Source organism: Periophthalmus magnuspinnatus, chromosome 18 (genome assembly GCF_009829125.3).
Source record: "Periophthalmus magnuspinnatus isolate fPerMag1 chromosome 18, fPerMag1.2.pri, whole genome shotgun sequence".
Classification (NCBI taxonomy): domain Eukaryota; kingdom Metazoa; phylum Chordata; class Actinopteri; order Gobiiformes; family Gobiidae; genus Periophthalmus; species Periophthalmus magnuspinnatus.
Genome location: NC_047143.1, coordinates 24,465,909 through 24,488,983, shown reverse-complemented (window position 1 = coordinate 24,488,983; position 23,075 = coordinate 24,465,909). Strand labels below are relative to the sequence as shown.

The window sequence follows — 23,075 nt, the reverse complement described above, 5'->3', positions numbered from 1 at the left end:
CTCTTCCTCGCTGGTTTTATCGGCGACCGTCTTTGGAGCGCGTGCTGTACGTAATCGGCGTGCGTCGTCGTTAAAAACCTGTTCGTGTAGTCTCTTTCGAAGCTCGGTAGCGTCGCGTTCTTCTTGCGTGGGACCGACCCGGGGTATGTCTCTGACTCGCAGTGGACGCAGCTCGACGGTCCGCCCAGTCGCACGCCGCCGGACCGGTTCCTCGGCTTGTCCTGCCTCGTGTTGGGCTGCACCGCATGAGGCACGAACGAGCACCTGTAGCTCGTTTGGTTTTCGATCGGCGGGATTTTGTTGGCGTCGTCTAAAGTCATACCCTGGAACACTTTGAGGTGGTTGCGGGGTTTGTACGGCTCGGATCTGTAAAGTGTCCATTCTGTGAAGTCGTCTGCGAGAGAGAACACGCTCGGAATTAAAATACAAAAACAAACGCAAAAATAAAACGTAATAATATTGGATCGTACTTACGTCGGTAGGTGGTCGTCTTGAGGTCGCCGTGGTTACAGCAGCACATCTTGGGAAGGGCGTTCGTGGCCGTGGTCAGTTTAGAGGGCTGACTGATCCATTTTCGGGCCACGGAAAAAGATCTGAAACACATTGACAAGATTTGCGGTTATCTCAGGTTTCCCACAATGCAATTCAAACCGCCGGCGTCCGCTTACACGATCTGCAACTCAGGTAAAGCACATCCACCGGGAGAATATGCCCGGGATTGTGTCGTCATACTTTTAACGCACACACCCTGCATTTTTAGGCTGAGTTTTTCTCTCAAACGGAAAAGCGTGCTGTTCCACCTTGTGATGTCATCATGTGGTAATACAGGAAGTGCTCCACTGTGTTTTTAAACCGCACACCTTCACTAGAATCTTTTGGATAATTTCACGCCTACAATTGACAATCTGTACTGAACTAAAGGTAAAAAGTCGCTGTTAACTTGAAAACTGCCACTTCATGACATCACAAGGTGGAACAGAGCGTTTTGAGCTTTGGAGATGTTACAAATACTAAATGGTTTCTCAAATATGTGTGAATAAAACCAAACATGTATGTTTTTGAGGAGGAAACAGCATTATAACAAGTCAATTTTGCGTAATGCAGCTTTACTTTAGAGTTTTGTGTATAACTCTGAATCTGCCACGGCTGCCCTGAGGCGAACTGACAGAAGACTGAAAATCTGCACCACTGACCTTCTGCACACACACACACACACACACACTCGCACCTATACTCACACACACACAAACACATACATAAACACACAAACACACTCTCCAGGGGCATGTGAGAGTGTCTTGCCTCACACATACACACAGACAGACACACACACACATATACATATACACACAGACAGACATATACACACACACATATATACACACACACATATATACACACGCACATATATACACACATACACACACATACATATACACAGACACACACACACCGACACACACATATACACACACATACACCTACATATACACACACATACACCTACATATACACACACATACATATACAGACACTCACACACATATACATACACGCTCACACACCTACATATACACACATACATATACACACACAGACAGACACACACATATACATATATACACACACACCTACACACACACCCCCACCCACATACATATACACTCTTGCGCCTATACACACACACACACCTACATATACACACACAGACACTCACACACATATACACACACACACACACACACACACACACACACTGGTCTTCTTACAGTTTCTTCAGTGGATGAACCAGGACTGACCCATCACAGTCACACACGTCCACAGTTGTCACACATGTGCATCTCTGTGGACACACGGCACGTTTCAGACATGGCGGATCTCCATGGTAACCGCGTTTTCTGAGGTTACATGAAGCTCCAGTTACATTTGAACATAAAGATAAACGGTCCTGTGCGTAAAGTGAAAGGACAAAACCTGCGTCCTCTACTGCAAGTCCTCACGCCACTGGCATCTGTGTTTTCATTTTCAGTTTAAACATTTGAAAATCTGCAGTTTCAGCTTCACAAAGGTGCACAGTGAGTTAAAAACAGACAGTTTGGACACAGAAAAGCCTCTTACCTCATGTTTTGTCCCATATCCGTCTTTCTTCTGTCCAAACTAGATCTTCAAACTCGCGGAATCAACTTAATAATTTACCACAGGAACATGGGTCAAGTGTGGAAAACAAGAGCAAACACACACAGGAGTAGACACACAATCTAAAATCTAAAAATAAACAGTGTGGTGACGCGCGGGCCGTTGTCAAGGCGCGCGCACAAACACTGAGCCAAACCACCAGAGACAATTTTATTTTTGTTAATTAAATTATTTTTAAACTTAATTATTTTTATGACTTGTCTGGCTCATTATTCACACGGGTGTTTAAAAAAGCTCTTAAGATGCGAGCCATTAAAGTGATTTAAAAGAACATCTCCATCCGTCACCACGTTTTCAGACTGAAGCACGTGTCAGTTTCACTCATCACAGCTGCTCGTCCTGATTATTCCCTCGTGCTGGAAAACACGAGATCAAATCCATAAAAGTGTAATAAAGTCTAGAGCCGTGATCAAATCCCACTGACTCAAACTGAGCTCATGTTGGACCAGGCGTCGTTTGCCGTTTGTCCACTAGATGGAGCCAAACACTTGAGCATTGTCCATGTGTATTGTCCCTGATTGGTCCATATGAAGCATAGGCCTGTTTTACATAGTCCTACAGTGTTATAGGCCTGTTTCACATAGTCCTACAGTGTCACATAGTCCTACAGTGTTATAGGCCTGTGTTTTTGTCGCAAAGAGGAGGAAAACTTTACTTTGGTCCTGAAGCCACAGAGTGAACCATGGGCTGAGACATGTGGCTAATCTTTAATGTAGTTTATCTTATGTGACTATAGATGTATATGTAGGTCTAAGAAAAAAATATAACTTGATTTAATTATGTAATGTTTTCATATTAAAAAAAAGGATTTTATTAGTAAAAATTGCAAAATAAAAAAAAAATCAAATAAATTCAAATCAAATAAATAAAAATAAATAAATACATAAATAAAAAAACATACATAAAAAAATTAAAAATAAATACATAAATAAAATAAAATGTTTTGAGCCATACACTGCAAAAACAAACACTGACCACAGACTGTCTGACACTGACACATTTTTTGGATATCTTATTTGAGGAAACTGAAACTCAAAACTGGTGTGAACATTTTAATTTTGCCTCATTTTGGGACTGGGAGTAAAAACTTTCATAAGGTCCAACCAGATTAAGCACAAGATTGTAAAGTTTGGAGGATATATGCTATTTAAGAAGTGATTTTCATGTCCATATTTGAGTAATTAGCTTTTTTTTAACACTTCTTAACGCTCACAAGAGTCTTTTTTTTTTATTTTGTGCAATATATGACCTTTAAATTTGAGGCCATAACAAAAAAAACAACCAAATAACTGTAAAAATTGGCGTGCAGTGTCTGGCGTTAAGGCTACTTCATTGTGTAAGAAAGTTCTTTTGTCAGTGGCAGATGGTATTTATGTTCTTTTCATGTTTGTCATCCTCTCCAGCGCAGAGCTTGTGTTACGCACGTCTTACTCAGAGCACACCAGCGTTTTGTGCCATGTTTTTTTCATTATAAGAACTATGAGCTCAACATTATCAGCGCAATTGTCGTCTCATTATTCTCATCGAAACACAAGGCAGATATCGGAGCGCGTTTGGATTCATGTCACAGTCCGCTCCGGTTGCGTTTTACATCTTCAGCTGGTGTTCTTCTTTGGTGGATGTGATTTAAGCTCTTTACAGCTGCTCCTCTGTGTTTCATTATGCGGTGGGCTACTTATCCACGGTGAAGGGGAAAACGCTGGGAAGATGTTTTAGTTATATCGCAATTTTGTGTTTTGTGTTAAGGGGCAAACATGGACGGTGTAAAGAAGTGGACTGAGCGAGTGTGGCGTCGCTCGTAGTGTTCGGATTCAGGAAAACGAAGAGCAGTTATAGTGTCGAATTTGGAGCCAAGCGAGTATCGTAGCAACCAAACAGCCAATCCAGAGCAAGGCTATTGAAGGTAACGCCCATTTCTGCCAAAGCTACCATTGGTTTAGCAAGGAGCGGGCGCTTAGCAACACTGTCAATCACCTGTTGCTAACGCTAGCGGGAAAGAAGGCGCCTGATTTGTCTGTTATTAAAGTTCATGTCTTCATTTGTGGACAAAACAGCGAAGTAAAAACACTGGGATCATGTAGAGCGGGTTAATACAAACATTTAAATCCAAAATGATGAGTCTGAGCAGCATTTACAGAGAGAGGGGACACAGGTTTTCAATAGAAAGTGAATTGGAGCCAGAGTTGATGGAGCCAGCAGTGCGTCTCTGCTCACTTTTGTATTTGGAACGTGGCGGCGAGCAGGTTAGCTACGTCCATTTATATATACAGTCTATAGGACCAATTCAAATCAGCTGTTTTTAGTGTAAACTTTCCTCCAATATTTAAATCCAACAGATCATGAAAAATGTGACGGGTGATGAGGTTAGCAAACACCTGTCCCTCGCAGCGTCTCTCTTGCTGCGTGTATATTTTAGCACGTCACCGTCAATATCTACAACAGCTTCAAGTAGAGAGTAAAAGTAAAAAGTCCTTCTAGACAAGTCTCTTTTACTTATGGAGTAGGTCAGGCGTGTTCAAAATCACAAACACACCCGCATATTTAGACCGTGCTCTTCTCTGACTGAAAACACTCTGTTCCACCTTGTGATGTCATCATGTGGTAATACAGGAAGTGCTCCGCTGTGTTTTTAAACTCCACACACCTTCATTTATAGAATCATTTGAGTAATTTCAGCTCTGGATTTGCCTTTTGTTCTGCAGAGATTGGCAAAAAGGAGCTGTTAACATGAAAACTACCACTTCATGACATCACAAGGTGGAGCGTTCTGGCGAGTGCTTTTGAAGAAAACTGCAGGATTCAGCTCTGTAACGAGTCTCGGTTTTAGCTCCAGCGTTTTAACACCAGCGCACGATGAAAGGGGCAACAAGAGAGCAGGTTTTCTTACTTTTCTAATTAAAATGCACGAAAGACACACACATTTTGAATCTGTTTTAAAGGGCACATATTACACTATTTTCTGATCTATGTTATAATGTTGTTTAATCGTCACAAACAGATCTGGAGTTGTGTTTTTTTTTGTTTGTTTCATTCACACATGTTTAACACACAAACCCTTCTTCTCTCAAACTGAAAACACTCTATTGCACCTTGTGATGTCATCATGTGGCGATACAGGAAGTGCTCCGCTGTATTTTTAAACTCCACACACCTTCATTTCTTGAATCATTTGGATCATTTCATCCCTGGAATTGCCAATTTGTACTGAAATAAAGGCAAAAGGAGCTGTTAAACCAGTCGAAAATTAGCACTTCATGACATCACAAGGTGGAACGGAGCATTTTGAGCTTTGGAGATATCGCCAAACTAATAATAGAGTTACTTAAGCATGTGAGAGTGAAACAAAACACAACTCCAGGTGTGTTTTTGAAGCAGTAACAGTTTTATAACACACATAAGCTGCTGTTACGTTACATTTCACAGTTCAGTCTCGCGTTTGGAGAGTTACAGCCTTTAGGACAGAGCAGGAAAGTGGTTAATGGTTCATAATGACTACTTTGCTCGACTCAAGGCTGCCTGCCCTGCTTTTTTGACAATTGCTCCTAATTGAGCGCAGGGTCCACATGTTGGAGGCGTGTTATTAGGGGGCGCGCGGAGAGAGAGACAGCTCCCAGTAGCAGCCAGTCCTGTCTCCTTTTACGCACGCGTTTATTCTACCCTCTACTTCTATATCACACTGTTTTCTCTGTGGTAGTCGGCTGTTAGGTGCAACAAGTTTCACAGGAGCCACGCAGTCTCCCGTAGCTCCTTGTGTTGTTTTTTTTTTTTCCGTGGAGCTGCTGTCGCTTCTGTAACGGCGCGCTCTGATTGGTGACACGCGCCAAATGCGGTTCGCTCCCAGTGGCAGCGCGTGCAGCAGTTTTATCTACACTAAATGATCACCCCGGAGGCAAAGTGCGAGGCAAACATGGAGAAAGAAGCCCAGAAGAGACGACAGTGTCACTCCACGGCGTTGGGACTCATCTCGTCGCTGTTCTCCGTGGCTTCTGTCGCCTTATGCGTCTTTTTGAGCTTAAACGCGGCGGATATCAGGAGCAGAGTGTTGGATTTGGAGAGCGGGAAGCGGGAGAACACGTTTGGGTATTCAGTGGAGGATTTAAACTCGTTAATTCAGCAAAGAGTGGACGAGCTTTTATCCCAGGTGAGCATTTATTTCAATTTTTGCGCAAAATTGTCCAACTTTATAACTGCAAAACCTCTAAACTAAACCAAGCTAGGGGTTTATCAACGGGTTTAAATGTTATTCTGATGTGTTTGTTAATTGGAAAGCACGAGCCAATGAATGAAAACGCCTTTATTTGTGTGAAATTGCAGCGCTCCTATGAGAACTACGCGAAAATACGCACGGCCAGACAGACCTCACCTGAATGCAACTGTCCACCAGGTAAGACTGTCCCCGTGCGTCACTCTGATCACGGGTCATGCCTTGGCTTTGTGGTCAAAATGAATGGGAGTCTCTGGGGTTGTGTTTCATTGCATTTGCACAGATCATCACTATGAAAGAGGCGGGCAGTTTGGCACCTAAAGCAACTCACCTGAAATTCCCCTGTTTGGCCAGTAGATGGAGACATTTAGTCCTGTTTACTGCATTGTTCTGGTTTGGAGTGAACTCAGGGGCCACTGTGGAATCTCCAAAGTTATTATTTCTTGATGTGGACAGTATTTCTGCAGCTGTGGGATTATGAGTTAACTAGAAATACAGTTACGTGTCACCGGGAGTTAGCAGTGGTACGTGACGACACAGTTTGGACCTAGATATTCAGTCTTTTTCTCCATCTATCCGTTTTTTTACGCTTATCCGAGGCCGGGTCGCGGGGGCAGCAGTCTTACCAGGGACTCCCAGACTTCCCTCACCCCAGACGCGTCCTCCAGCTCCTCTAGTGGGACCCCCAAGGCGTTCCCAGGACAGCTGAGAGACATCGATCTGATTTACACAGAACATTTTAATACAATATCAGCTGCGCAAAGAGCTTCACATAAAAAAGTCTACGAAAAATAAATATAAAAATACATCAATACATCCAATAAAACACCAATAAAACACCAAGATATCGAGTCTAGCTAGAATTAAATGATATGAAGAGTGATTAGCACCGAATACACCTAATTATCAAGCCAATTTTTTAACTTTTTCGCGTCGTATCCGCCTTAAATCTCCAGCACAAACTGATATTTTGTTTTGGTCAATTCAATCTACTGCCTAAAAATACACGTAAAGCTTTATATTAACACTTTAATAAAAGAGAAAGCTGCACAAAACATGACTACACAGCTCTGTCATAGGTTTTTAGTAAAAAAAAGGCTCGGGGGGGAGTTTATAGTCAATTTTAATGACGTGATTTCAGGAAAATAATCAAAATCAGTGTTATATATCGAGCCAAAAGTATCGGCAGAGTGTATCAGCCATTGGTTGCGCTGGATTCTAAACAATCGGTTGATTTTTTTTGACATATTCTGCATTGCTCTAGTCGATGCAATGGCCTAGCAGGATAAGCCATGGTCTGAATTTTAGAAAACATTGATTTTGTTCATTTTGAGACAATTACTGTCCAGCCAAACCTTTTACCAACGTGTATATAAGTGTTAAGTATAAATGTGTTTTTCTTTTGACAACCACTCCACAAATTGCCTTCTGAAACTTTCAAACTATGTCAGAGTTCAGACTGCGGAATTTCACTGTTCTATCGTGGCAAATGGAGACTTCACCTCCAGAACAGAGTGATGAGCTTTGACGTTCTGGTACAAAAGAGATGGGACATTTCTTAGATAATGTTTTTCCCAAAGACACAGCGACGCCATTCGTTTGTGAGAGCTGGAATCGCACTGCCAACCTGCGAGTCAGTGGGTGCGATCGCTCAACCAATGATGTTTACGTCGAGAACAGGATTTGAACTGCAAACGCTCTCGCAACTGAGCTACCGTCGCCCTTAATCGCCGTTACGCCACCAGAATGTGCAGAAAAAAGCTATTTATTCGTGACGTTCTCTCGGATCAGTGTCGTTCTCACTTATATCTTTCGTACAGAATGGTGGGTCAAAGATACAGACTCGAGGTACAGGTTTAACAGAGTTTATCGCAAACAGAAGGATGTGAACTCTGGTTGGAGGAGCTGGTAGTAGAAAGCTGGGTCGGAGGCTGAGGTGCACGGTGGGTCCAAGAAACGAGATCACGGAGGATACACCGATGAGAAAACTGGAGGTTGGCGTGACGATTTGGCAGCTTCTGTAACAATCCTTTGGACTTGCAGAGGTGGAGGCTGCAGGTCTGTAGTGGGTGGGGCCAGAGTCGCCGCCCAAATCCAGTCAAAGGCGCTGAAGGGAGAGGGGAAAACAGAACAGAAAACACAAAAAAAGCCAAAATCCTGGCAATAACATGGTATAAACAGAGAAACGAACTTCATTTTAACATTTTTCAGTATAGTGGTCCCCCATTTATCGCGGGGTACGTTCTAAAAATAACATGCAAAAGCTGAAATCCGCTGTTTTAAGGCCGTAAAACCCCTCACCACACACTTTATACACTTTTCTCACACAGGCGTTAACATTTTCTCACATTTCTCTCTCGTTTAAACACAAAGTTCAAACCTTCGTCGGCGTCTTTGTCGGTGCAGAACGTTTCATCGACATTGTGGGTTTTGTCGGGGAGAAAACAAACTGCAAACGTACAACGCTTCATCAAAATTACACTAAAAATATGCGCGAAATAGCGATAACGCGAAAGGTGAACCGCGTTATAGCGAGAGGGACAACAGTACAAGTATATTTGAGTACATTTAACACGTCGAAACGGTAAAAACGTCATCTTAGTTGCAATTATTTTGACGATGATGGTTGCGGCACGAAATATACATATTGTCCGAGCAAAAGGAGGAAAGGAGGGATGGGAAACATGTAGATGGAAGCTCTCGTTTATGTTGGGTGAGAATTGAGGACGTCCAGTGAAGGAAACGTACTTAAATTTGGTTGACAGCGTATTCAACCATAACCGAATAGAAATAACAGTCCAATAACACATGAGAGACAGTACCTCATATTGCTGGCACTGCCTTGGTAGTTTTGCGTTTGTATTTGGCGTAAAACTTGACATCCATCTCCTCCAATTCCGGCACGTCGGACCTGATAATTAATATTAGCGCAGCATAATGCATAACAAAAGGCCCAGAGCGGACGTGAGCCGGTCCAAGTGAGCCATATGTGAACCCCGTCCGCTTGAGTTCTACCTGCAGCAGGAAACTGACATGTTTTCACAACTTCTTCAAGTGGGCTGAAAATGGATCTGCGCTGGCCCATATGGAAATGGGATACAGTAAGTGTGAACACCATGTCGCTGACCTCTCCCGGAGTGACAAAGAGCAGAGACGCGTTTGTGGTGGACGTTCCGAAGCTGCGTCCAGGTGCTGGTTAGCATCTGAGGCTGGGAACAGAGCGAAGACGAAGGGAAAGACATGGCTCCGGTTTTATTGGACTCTGCGACCTTTGAACTTTAAAAAGAGTTATAAAAAATGCTCAACTTTGAACTGTTGTGCTTCCCAGATGTTTGTTAATCTCTGTGTAGGTTTTTGGTTGAACGTTGCCTGATTGTCTCCTTGGAAATGTTATTGCTTTGCCCTGATTGAGCCACAGTATGATATTTAAATCAGACTTTTCAAAGCTTTTACCCACGTTATAGTTGTTTCCTTCTCGTTTACCCTCTGAAGTTGTATTTCGAGTGATTCGTGCATGTTTGAGCCGTCTTAAATCCCTTATTTTCAAGACACCATATTGCAGATTAACCCCTATTTTCACCGCTACCTCTTTATTTATTCTTTATTTATCAGAGACCATGTACAAATTCATTAATCTTACAAAAAAAAAAGATGATTTGTACCAGATTTAGCTCCGGTGCTTTCCATGTGCAGACCCTGGGCAGGTGAACACACATTAAAAATACACATTTCATTACAATTACATTATAAAACTAACAGTTCATTATTAACATTAGTAGTAAAATACAATAAAATGTCCAGTACATGATGTTTCCTACAGTCAAAACCAATGTAATAATCATAAAAACTCATTATGTGAAGGTTTTTACAGTGAGACAGAACATTACAAATAAACTAGACTGATGTGAGACACGTTCGATTATCTAAAATGTACTCTCCGATATTATTTTCTTAATCGGTGGCTGCATTTCGTAGTCGTTTGGGTACTACTACTGTGTTAGCGTGATCTGCAGCTATCCATCTTTGTTTTCATGACATTTACGGCAACGTCAGCTCCCATTGTTTCTTTTATTAAGTCGTTTTCGATGAATATTGTGATTTAAAATGTGCAAATTATAACATAACGATCCACCGGTGTCATAGATTTATAAATACAGAGCGACACACAAACACAACAGGTCTGATTTAAGGTATATATCTACCGTAGTACTGTATTTTCTGGACTATAAATCATACTTTTTTTCCCTTTTCATAGTTTGGTCAAGGGTGCGACTTATATTCCACATATAAGTCGCATCTGAGTATATACTTTTACTTTTTCTTTACTTCTTGTCACACTGACAACCACGTTTTTTCTTCATTATTATACATTTTTTGACTTATACTCTGGAAAATACGACATGTTTCATTACGGTTTAGCGTTTACTGCTCAGAAATAAAAAAAGAGTTAACAGAAAAACTACATATTACACATTTAAATAACGTAATGATGATATACTAGACCAGGTGTACCAAACCCATTTTCACCGAGGGCCACTTCAGCAAAATGGCTCCCCTCAAAAGGCCAGATGTAATGTAAAATAAACGACTTTTTTAACTTGTTCATTAACTCTTTCTGTATTTATTACTTATTCGGGTTACAGATATTGCATATGTCCATAAATGTAAAAAAATATGGCTGTATAACTGCACATCTCCTGATAAACTGACATTTTAAGGCAGTCATAACCTTTAATCTACCTTGACGGGGCCACATAAAATGACATAGTGGGCCACATTTCGCCCGCGGGCCTTGAGTTTGACACACATGTACTAGACAATATTTTTCGAAACATCTGAACGATCAAATAGCTGCAGTTTTTCACATGAGCGTGCTAAACTACAGGCTCATATACACGTAGTATCGCAGTACTTATTGTATTTAAAGAACTGGACGTTTTTGATGCCGTGCAGATACACTCCACATAATTTGAAATGTGTTTTTCTTCATAACTTTCGAGCCGTACTTTTGAGAGGGAAAGTAATAAAAAAAATAAACAAGTTATTATTCCATGATTTGTGATGATGACCACACTTAGTTTAAGTAGAGTTGTAAATGAGCCATGTTTGAACGTTTTCACAAGTGGTTTGTCGATAGTGAATCATCTGCTGAGTGGGAATTCCTTCGGTAATGAACTAAAGTACTGGAAGTATTAACCATAATTGGACGTTCCCGATCACGCCGCGCTCTGATCTCGCTCCCAATCATACGCCTGCTATTTATTTCCTCCCACCGCATTTTTTGTTAAGGCCCAAAATAAAACAAAGACAAGAGTTTAGTTCAAATGAAGCAGAGCGAGGATAAAACCAAGATGGCTTTGTGCGTAATCTCAAAGACTTTGCAAATTTGATTAAAGAAATTTATGTTCATTGTTTCTTTTAACTCGCCAATGGACAGTGTATGAAAGACACATGTTGCACGCAAGTATTGTATGCAAAATAGAGCCTTCAACCAGAACTATCTGACCACTGACCGGAGCAGCCCATAGCACATATTATCTGGAATTATGGTGGAGGACGAAAACTGTTCTGTCATCCCAGTTTGAGGCTGTAAAAATAGACGATTCTTAGTATTTGAGCAATTTTATCGTGCGCCAAGTTTGGATGGCTAACGGGATGGAACTGGTCAAAGAAACTCCAAAACGGCAGCTCTCGTGGAGTTGGAAGAAGAAGCGGTTCCAAGTAAAACGGCCAGCTACTTTGGATTTCAGCTGCGGTTAAAATAAAGAGTGCTCAGTTCTATCTTTGGGCTTCGAGGAGGTTTACATGACAAATTACTAATTAGAATATTTACCCTCAGAATCTGCGTCTTGTTTTAAATGGGTAACTGAAGCTTTCTGCTGCGTCTGGAGGTTCACGTTTCAGTGTAATTGTGTTTGTGCTGGTTAAGTCTCCACCTGCCACTCAGAGAGTGACCAACAGGAGGCGTCAGCGAGTGAAAGGTTCATGTTTGAAGAGCTGCATTAAGAGACCGGAATATTATATTAACTACTACTACTACTACTACTACTACTACTACCACTGCCGCTTCCACTTCGACTGCTACTGCTACTACTCTTACCAATGCTACTACTGCTACTATTACTATTACTATTACCACTACTACTACTACTACTGCTGCTACTACTCCTGCTACTGCTACTGCTGCTATTACTGCTACTACTACTGCTGCTACTGCTACTACTACTACTACTGCTGCTGCTACTACAGCTGCTATTCCTGCTACTACTGCTGCTACTACTACTACTACTACTACTACTACTACTACTACTACTACTTCTACTCCTGCTACTGCTACTACTACTACTACTACTACTACTACTGCTACTACTACTACTACTGCTACTACTACTGCTCCTACTACTACTTCTACAGCTACTGCTATTACCACTAATACTGCTACTACTACTACAGCTATTTCTATTACCACTACTATTACTACTACTCCTTATTTCCTCCCATCGCATTTCTGTTAAGGCCCAAAATAAAACAAAGACAAGAGTTTACTACTACTACGACTACTACTGTTACTTCTGCTGCTACTATGGCTACTGCTACTACTACTACTAATAATAATAATACAGGGTTTGTCCAGATGCTCAAAGTCGTGTTATATTATTGTAGCCACAGCTGCCCTGGGAAACAAGGCTGCCAAACTGCACCATCGGCCCCTCCATCCACCACCACACACCCCCACACACACATACACTCACACACACACAACACTCTCACACTAGACGATGTAGGTGAAGTATCTTACATAAACACAGACACACAGTTGTTGAGTCTTTGGATCGCTCTGTGACACCTGGTTTTCTCTCTCATCCAAGTACTAACCAGACCCGGCCCTTCTTAATAAAAAATGTAAATAAAACAGTTTAAAAGTACACAGTATTATCTGAAGTGCATCTGTTTGGTTGTTATCCTCTGTTGTATTTCAAAAGCTGGCCCGTGGTCCCAAATGTGCCCTCTTTTATCCAGGGACGGGCCCGTAAAGTGCGTGGACAGGTCACCGCTCACTTCTATATCAGTGTATTTTATTTGTATTAGATTGACATGCAGCACATATATAACCTGTCTTTTACTCATAACATGTAGAGTCAGAGAGATTTTTATTACAAAATCATACCAACTGCACATGTATATACAATTTTATGCATGACCTCAGCTCCTGCGCTCGAGCGTAAACAGTGAGGTCAGAACTTCTAGAGCTGCAGCGACTGTGTGTTAAAGGCCCGCGCTTCAGTGTGTGAGGGAGATACTTGAGTAAATCGAAACGGCACGAGCAGATTGAATTTAACGTTGGAGACAGAGGGCGACTCGCTGTGCCAATGTTCCTGTAACACTTTATATTAGCGAAAGTGATGTGATTGCGAACGAGCCGGCTCCTGATCACATTTTTCTTTCTAATTTCGGCGCTTTTTTATCCCGATTGACGCTGAACTGACTCAAGAATCAACACAGAAGCAGAGCAGCTGACACAAGTGACAGATTTGTGCGTAAAAAACGTATTTCGCAACTTATTAATAGTTCGATTTAAGGGTAAACTCACTCCCACACGCAAATTGAACCATTTTGAACACATTTACGCCTTGGTTTTGTCTTTCTGTCATTGTTTTTTTTATTAAAATGAGTTCTCACATTGTCTTCTGTTGTATAAATAAACAGTAAATTAGCCAATCTTTTGAACGGCTCTAAATCACATGTGTCAAACTCAAGGCCCGTGGGCTAAATATGGCCCTCCACGTCATTTTATGCGGCCTCGACAGGGTAAATTAAACATATGATGGGCTTAAAATGTCACTTTATCAGGAGATATGTAGTTACACAGCCATATTTTTACATCTAGGCAAATACATATGTAATATTTGTAACTTGAATAAGTAATAAATACAGAAAGTTAATTAACAAGTTATAAAAGTAGTTAGATTTATTTTACATCTTACATCTTATTTTACATCATTTTAGGGGAGACATTTTGCTGATGTGGTCCTCAGTAAAAATCTGTTTAACACCCCTGCTTTAAATGAACAGATCCAAAAGATTCGGATCCCATAAAAGAGCCGAAAGTCCCAGCACTACTTTGTATAGATAAATGAAACGGCCCAACTAAAATGATTTGATTTGAAACAGCCCAGCTAAAACGTGAACTACCTGCACACAACTCAATAATATTCCTTTTTTTTCCTCTTTTCTTTTACAAAACAGACCAGCCCCAGTTTGTACAAAAACGTCATTCACTTGGCGTGCTGCCGTGCGTCGAGTCAAACGATTGTTTTAGCTTTGGCGCGCAGTTTACGCTCTCATATTTGCGAACCTTTGCCTCCCCTGGGATCAGCATTCCACAGAGGGCCTGTTGTTTAATGGGACCATAATAAAATGTGCAGTCAGCAAACACTGGTGCGCAGCTCTCGCCCTGTTTACTCACCCATACAACCCCACCTCCTCCACCTCCTCCACCTCCTCCACCTCCTCCACCTCCTTCTCTCCCTCCTCTCACCTGGCCCTGCTTCCCTTTTTCTCACTCGGCAGCGTTTATTGAAGTAAACAGTTCAAAAAAAGCCCAGCAGCTCAACATTCTGGCGACGCTTTTGAAGAAAACTGCAGGATTCAGGTCTGTAACGAGTCTTGGTTTTAGCCCCAGCGTTTTAACACCAGTGCACAATGACAAGGGCGAGAAGAGAGCAGGTTCTTACGTTTCAAGATTCTTACTTTTCTAATTAAAATCCGCAAAATATGCACTTATTTTGAGTCTGTTTTGATGGGCTCATATTACACTATTTTCTGGTCTGTTATAATGTCGTTTAATTGTCACAAACAGACATGGAGTTGTTTTTTGTTTCATTCACACACGTTTAACGCACAAACCCGTCTTCTCTCAAACTGAAAACGCTCTGTTCCACCTTGTGATGTCATCATGTGGCGATACAGGAAGTGCTCCACTGTGTTTTTAAACTCCACACACCTTCATTTCTTGAATCATTTGGATAATTTCATCCCCAGAATTGTCAATCTCTACTGAAATAAAGGCAAAGGGAGCTGTTAAACCAGTTGAAAACAACCACTTCATGACCTCACAAGGTGGAACGGAGCATTTTGAGCTTTGGAGATGATAAATATGTGCGAATGAAACAAAACACAACTCATTCTTTCAATTGAACTTTGTGCATTTACACGAATTTGGTTTAACTTTGTGCAACTTGAATATCGATCTAAACTGAAGAATGAGGCAACGGTGGCTCAGTTGGTAGAGCGTTTGTCCATTGATCCCACACGTTAGCGGTGCAATTCCAGCTCCTACAGATGAACGCTGTTGTCGCGTCGTTGGGCTAGACGCTTAACCCACTTCGCCCCAGTGTTTGCTCCACTTTAGCATGAATTTGTGCGAATGAGTGAGCGTTTCCTTGATGTAAACTGCTTCCAACGCCGTATAAAAATGTGAATACTTACCAAAAATCAAACCCGACCAATGTAAAATCTGCGGAATTAACCCTCCTCAACCCAGCGCCCATTATCGTCCATACAGCACGTACCCAGTGAGTATAAGTCCTATCTTTACGCCACTTTTAATCCACTTCACAGCTGCAGCACTAACATTCTACCTCCATAATCGCTCCTTCTCAACTCCTCGTGGCCAAATCGGGTTACGCTCCCCCTTTCCGCCTCACAAACCGTAGAAATCCCAACGGTCCGATAGACTTGCGTTTGTGCCAATCTCCTCAGATATCTCCAAGTCGCTGGGCACATTGCAATTAATCACTGACAGGGTTTGAATTAGCTGCCCCGTGAGTTTCGGAGCTGCGAGGTCCCCCCTAATAGCTGTGTAATTACTAGGTGCTAGGTAAAACTGCGCAGACTTCCAGGTAGCCGCATGAACCAGCTGCTTTTAGTTAGCCCAGTCAGATTAGCCCGGGTGTACGCCAGGGAAGTTTGTGAAGTCGGAGCCTGGGAAAACTTAAAAATGCCCGGATCGCAGCGTGAAGGATGTTTTCTAGCTCTGGAAATGAAGTTAGTTTTGATTTGAGTGGGTTCGCAGAAGATGAGATCCCGCTTTTGTGCAGACGTAGTGGATGCAGGTAAAGCGTTGCATAAAAAGGCCCACCTGAAAAGTTCAAAGCCGCAGACGTCCTCCAAAGTGAAACGAAATGTGACGAATACAACTGTGTCTGGACTAGAGAGCCGGGGACTGTTTTAAAGGGCATATATTACGCAAAATTGACTCTTCTAAGGCTGTTACCTCATCAAAAACAGACCTGGAGTTGTGTTTTGTTTCATTTACACATGTTTGAGTAACGATTTCTACATCTCCAAAGCTCAAAATGCTCTGTTCCACCTTGTGATGTCATGAAGCAGTAGTTCAAGTTCAAGTTAACAGCTACATTTTACTTTTTGTTTAGTGAGAAGACATGATTTTCCACAGATCTGGCCTGTCAGTTGACCTGGTGCTGTCATCTGCTTGTCTCTCCATGAAGACAGATAAGTTTAAAGCCACACTCCAGAACATTCAAGTCAGAGCAGTAACATCTCCACGGAGACTAGAAGGTGATGGTCTATCTATCATAAAAGTCCTATATTAGACAAAATTGACTCTTGTGAGCTTGAAGTCGTGTTATAATGCTCAAAAACACACACGTTTGTCTACGTCTCCATAGCCCAAAACTCTCTGTTCCACCTTGTGATGTCATGAAGTGGTAGTTTTTAAGTTAACAGCTACTTTTTTACCTTTTGTTCAGTACAAATTGGCCATTCCAGGGTTGAAATGATCCAAATGTTTCTAGTGAAGGTGTGTGGAGTTTAAAAACACAGCGTAGCACTTCCTGTATCACCACATGATGACATCACAAGGTGGAACGCAGCGTTTTCTGCTCAAGAGAAAAACCTAAATATGCAGGGTTTGTGTGTTAAACTTGTAAGAATGAAACAAAACGATGAAACAACATTAAAACAGATTAAAAAAAAAACAAAAACAGAGCGTAGTACTGGCCCTTTAAGTGTCTTTGTCATTGTAAAGGTGCTGAGATATTAGAAAACTGAAATTCTGCTGTTGTGGGTGGTATTCCGTGGTACAATATATAACGCTGTACCATTAGGGCAAAGATTTCCAACTAATGGCTCAAGAGAGACTAATAAAAAAAGAGTTACTGAGCTCAAATGTGCTCCTATGGAAGAAACGGGGCTCTTGTTCTTTCTGTTCACCTTCTGTATCTGTGGAGCAGCCAAGCCAACTTTTTCGCTCCATAGGTTTTATTGAACGGTAAGTGAGGGGAGCGAGCACAGCGAAGTGTCTGTCCGAGCTGGAAATTGATCTTCGGGTCTTTAAGAGTCACTAAACATAACACTTTTTACAGTTAAGATTATTTTGAGAAGAAACATCACAATCAAATAAGTCACAGTTCATAAAGAGAAAATCTAGTTTGATTTGACTGATTATTGTTTATAATTTTTGCTTTTTCGACATAATTATCATCATATTTTTTAGTTTTTACGATTGTATTATGACCTAAATAATCCAGTGGTGGAAGATGATGAAGTAAAAGTAGTCAAGTACTATACTTAAGTGCAAATTTTAGGTATCTGTTCTTTACTTAAGTAGATTTTACAGTGGATACTTTTTACTTTTACTTCACTACATTTGAGCGCAGTATCTGTACTTTCTACTGCACTACATTTTTGAACTGGACTGAAAAGTAAAAGTATTTTTTATTATTGTTCGAGACCTGCTGAAAAGGGTGAAGGTTTATTTTTGACACGTTCGTAGTTAAAAATATAAATGTACAAATAAAACCAGCTGGAAAAAACAATTCAATTCTGTTAAACAAAATTCAGCTCAAATCTTTATCAAAATCACTACATTTGAAGCTTTATATCAGGAGTGTCAAACTCAAATTCACAGATGGGTAAAAAATTAAAAACTGTCTAAGTTGTGGGCCAAACTAAATATTTATTGAGATATTTCTGCATGTTTTTCAGAAGGGGTTGATTAAATTTGAGTGAGGCGACAAGTAGCAGATTTTAATGAGCGTCAACAGAAGTGGTGGGGGCCAGCGCCAACACATTTGCAAAGCATTCTGGGATTTGTAGTATTACAGGTGCATGCGCTATACTGGTGCGGTGGCCGACGGATCAGCTCTGATACACCTTTGATATGATCTCATGGGCCAAATATAAGTATATCGAGGGCCAAATTTGGCTCGCGGGCCTACATTTGACAAGTCTGCTTTATAAGATCTAAAAATCTGCACGAAACACATTTTTAAACGGGTACTTTAATACTTTTACTTAAATAGATCTTGTCAGGTGGTACATTTACTTGAGTATTTCTTTTGCGTCAGTATCTGTACTTTTACTTAAGTAACAAAAGTGAGTACTTCTTCCACCACTGGTTTAATCACGGCTGATTCATGTTTGGATTCCTACATCAGACTCGGTCACACATGCCTTTTCTGTTGGTGAAAACTAGATTAAACTGATGAAAGTTAGTTTACTAGCTTTACCTACTCGAGTACGGCGCTGTTTTTTCTGGTGTGAGTCTTGATTATTACGTTTGTCCCGTTACAGAGCGGTTCTCAGGCTCTACTCATCTGTGAACCATCAAATTCCAAATCGAGCTTCAAATTTTAGAGACAAGTTTTCCAACAGTCCACGTCTGGTCCGTACAATGATTAATCGTTCATTCAAAATCAAACACTGCGCCATTACAACATTTACACATTTGTTTTTCTTCAAAGATTGCATTAAAACTTGATTAATGAAACTAACTCCCTACTGAGACTCAACTCAAAATTACCCTAATAATTCGTGATGATGACCCCCCTCCCCCACGTCTCACGTCTGTAAAGGCCGTGCATCTGGAAATAGCCGTCCTGCTCCTCTTTGGACGCTTTTGACGCTGCACTTTTGATGGGAAAGACTGGGACGAGAGGAAAGGAGAGCTGGATGAAAGCACTGGTCACGACAAGAGCGGTGAAAAGCCCCTCAATGCGCTTTAACCTGAGGGGACAGAGGGGACAGGACTGTGGCCGGCCTGGTCTTTATGCGCTGCTGAAAGACACTGCGACACTGTAGAGAAGCACGGGTTTAACCAAGACTTTATCGTGGGGGTTACGTTCTAAAAATAACCCGCAATAGATGAAATCCGCGAAGTATCAGCTTTATTTTTTACGATTATTCTATATGTTTTTGTCTGTAAAACCCCTCACCACACACTTTATACACTTTTCTCACACAGGCATTAACATTTTCTCACATTTCTCTCTCGTTTAAACTCTCTCAAAGTTCAAACCTTCATAGGCGTCTTTGTCGGTGCAGAACGTTTCATCGACATTGTGGGTTTTGTCGGGGAGAAAACAAATTGCAAACGTACAGCACTTCAGAGTCACACTGCGATTCAACGTTTATGTAAATTTGTCTGAACACATTCTGTACTGGACAGGAGACACGGCACGGAGGAGACTGATGGACAATGGTCTATAGTCCAACAGCCAATCAGGACGCACAACACAATGGTCTACAGTCCAACAGCCAATCAGGACGCAGAACACAATGCACGTTCATACACTGTAAAAAAGCAGCAAAATTGTACTAAAAAAATCAGCGAAATAGCGAGACCACGAAAGGTGAACCGCGAAACAGTGAGGGACAACTGTATAAATGGACATAACTAACCTGCTAGCCATTACGTTCAAAAAAGGCAGTGAACATGGGCACGTTTCCAGCTCCAATTCATTTCCTATTGAAAAACTGTGCCCCCTCTCTCTGTAACTGCTGCTCTCAGACTCGTCATTTTGCTCTTAAAATGTTCGTATTAACCCGCTCTACATGATCCTGGTGGATTTATTTCGCTATTGTGTCCGTAAATCGAGATATGAACAGTAACAACAGACCAATGAGGCGTTCCCGCTAGTGTTAGCAACAGGTTTGATTGCTCGCTTCCCACTAAATCAGCTCTAAACTAGCGGTGCGGGCAGGAAGGGGCGTTAACTTCAATAACCTCGCTCCGGATTGGCTCTTTTCTTGCTATGATACTCGTGGTCGGAATTCCAAATATAGAACTCGACTCCAAATTTGTCGCTCTTTATACAGTTTATGGGTTCAACTTAGACCCATCATAGCACCAAAGTACGATATATGGCTACAGAAAAATAATATTGAAGCGATAATATTTTAGTAGTATTTATTTTATTCGGTCATTACATTCAAAATCAAACATTATTCAACTTGTATAAGGTTGTACATAACATTTCTATCATGACCGAAAGGGTTTAGGCCAAAAAACGCTTATAATGCCTAATCCATTTTCATAAAAACACACAGGAATTCCAAGAAAAGCAGCATCAGTTCTACAACAAATGACTCAAAAACTACAAACGACGACAGTTCACATGAATCATTCCTGAGTCCTGTAGTTTTCAAAAAGTAATGTTTTATATTGTACCGCTTTTTAAATGTTTCTATTGTGTAGGAGCTTTTTAATTTATCATCAAGGTCATTCCACACATTAACCCCTCGAACACAAACACAATGATGCTTTTTACTGGTTGTAGTCTTAATGTTTTTTAATATACCTGTCATAATGTATCGAAACTACCTTAAATCACTCACACAGTAATCCTAAACCAGAATAATCCCAGTGAACCTTTTTCCAATCTAAACTGTGTCGATACCAGCCTGATGAAATATTGTCGTTTCCATCGTTTTCTCAAGTCGATATGGTAATTATCGTGGCAGACCCGTGTCCTTGTATGATCTCTATCGCTCACGCTCGATTGTCATTTTGTGCCACAGACCGAGGGACTTTTCTAAGTGCTTATTTCAACTTGGAAATGAATGAAAGGCCCTTTTTCTTTGACCGCACAGTTTTATGTTTCACTATTGTCAATGCATTATTCTATTGGGCAGTGCAACTCGAACCGTTAAAGGAAGGAAGCACATTTATTCCATGAGCTCTTAAATCTCATGTTGTGGTTGGCGAAAGTAGTTTGCAATGGTATTTCACTTATTGTTTTGTTGGGTGTGCGACATACACAAAACAGAGTATTTCGTCTGAAGTGCACGCAATTATAACCTTTGTCTCCTCAGTGACGTCACCGGCGACCAAAACGATTAAATGATTAAATGGGTTTAGCAGAAAGATCAACATATAGACACAAAATGGACGACTACCTCTGTTTTTTCTTTCCCCAGCTGTTGTCTTTTAAAGCAGAACATTTCAGAAAAGTGTTAAATATCGTTGACACATTACTGAATTAATTTTTCTTTCAATTTCCTTCTGCATATTGTTTGGGCTTGATTTTTAATTTGACTTTTTCTTTCAAAAATAACCAAAAAAAACAAATTAAAATAGCTGTCAACATTCATTTCCTGAACAAGTAAGACAAATTTTTAATCAGTCTTATTTAACACAAAAAAACTGTTCTTCTAAAGCGTGAACTCTGCTCCAAATCACGTTTTTTTTACCGACAGAGGAAGGGCTGGAGCCATCTCAGTACAAAATATACATCACATCATATAATTGGGTCTGTGCACAGTAACGCCCTCAACCTCAGTGTTAGCGTCACTACTTCCTGTCCAGTTTTATCTCTGAGGTTTTTGACGCTAAAATGAATAAATATTTAAAAATCAGACAGCGGACAGAAAGCTGCAGGTGGATTTCATTGACAATATGTTTAAAAACTACACAAATAAAACAAATACTTCACCAGACAGAGAAATATTTGTGTCTCAAGGCTAATTTTGAGGCATAATTGACACTAAATGCGCTCCACAAACTGAATCTAAACAATGAACAATAGTAGAGCCATTAAAGGTTGAATAGGGCCATTAAAGGCTGAAACTGAGACAATAGCTGTTTACAGTTTCAGTGTAGTTAGCTCCTCCCTTCGCGGCTTGGGCGGGGAGCGAAAAGTCTTAATTTTTGCAAAGATTTGTCCAGTTGACAGATTTAAACCTCGTCTTTTGCTATACACATTTAAAATAATTGGGTAGTCTTTATTTTAATTAATTAGAAATATGAATAAGTTGTTTATTTTATGTTTTCTGGTTTGAATAAAAGTTACTGTTAGCTTTGAGACACGGTGAGCTAGCTGCACAGCCCTACGCGTCGGATAGACATAAGAGACGGCCTATGCTCAACTGTGCCTGCAGCATAAATACTTCTGAACTTATTTCTAACTTTAAATTGCATGTAATTGCCATAACATTACCCCGTTACCTCCAGGCGAGTGGGAAAATTACGTCTGTTGCCCTCCCTGGAGCCTTCCCCCCCCCCTTGCCTCTTCCACTGCACTGCGCCTCCTCTTTACTGGGGCAAATCCTCCGCAAAAAAACACCCACACAGGGCCCTGTATTTGCCCCATGACACTGGGCTTGACATTGTGGTCTCGGTCTCACTGAAGTCGTCTTTGTGCCGCCGTAGCCCACCTCCCATCAGCGCATACTCACGCCTGACCCCGTCGCATCAAAATAGACTTAAATAGACAAGAAGAAGCCTCGCTAATGGGTTGAACAACAGCTGCTGCACTGTTCATTGACCGTGACATCAGCAAGAAAACATCTAAACTAACTGAGCTGGGCTAAAGTTTGAGGAAGTTGAGAAAATAACTCGTCCGTGATGGTTACAAAATGGGGTCGATAAAGA

The 23,075-nt window shown here is 41.1% G+C and overlaps 1 protein-coding gene across 1 annotated transcript in view; it reads left to right on the top strand.

The window, feature by feature from the left end:
- The first annotated feature begins 5,855 nt into the window (after positions 1-5,855).
- LOC117386095 (collagen alpha-1(XXV) chain) overlaps positions 5,856-23,075 on the top strand; it is a 271,389-nt gene continuing 254,169 nt past the window's right edge. Inside the window, exons 1-2 of the mRNA XM_055229087.1 lie at positions 5,856-6,337; positions 6,511-6,580. Coding sequence (XP_055085062.1) covers positions 6,071-6,337; positions 6,511-6,580 — 337 coding nt within the window. The 5' untranslated portion in view covers positions 5,856-6,070. The remainder of the gene's footprint in view (positions 6,338-6,510; positions 6,581-23,075) is intronic.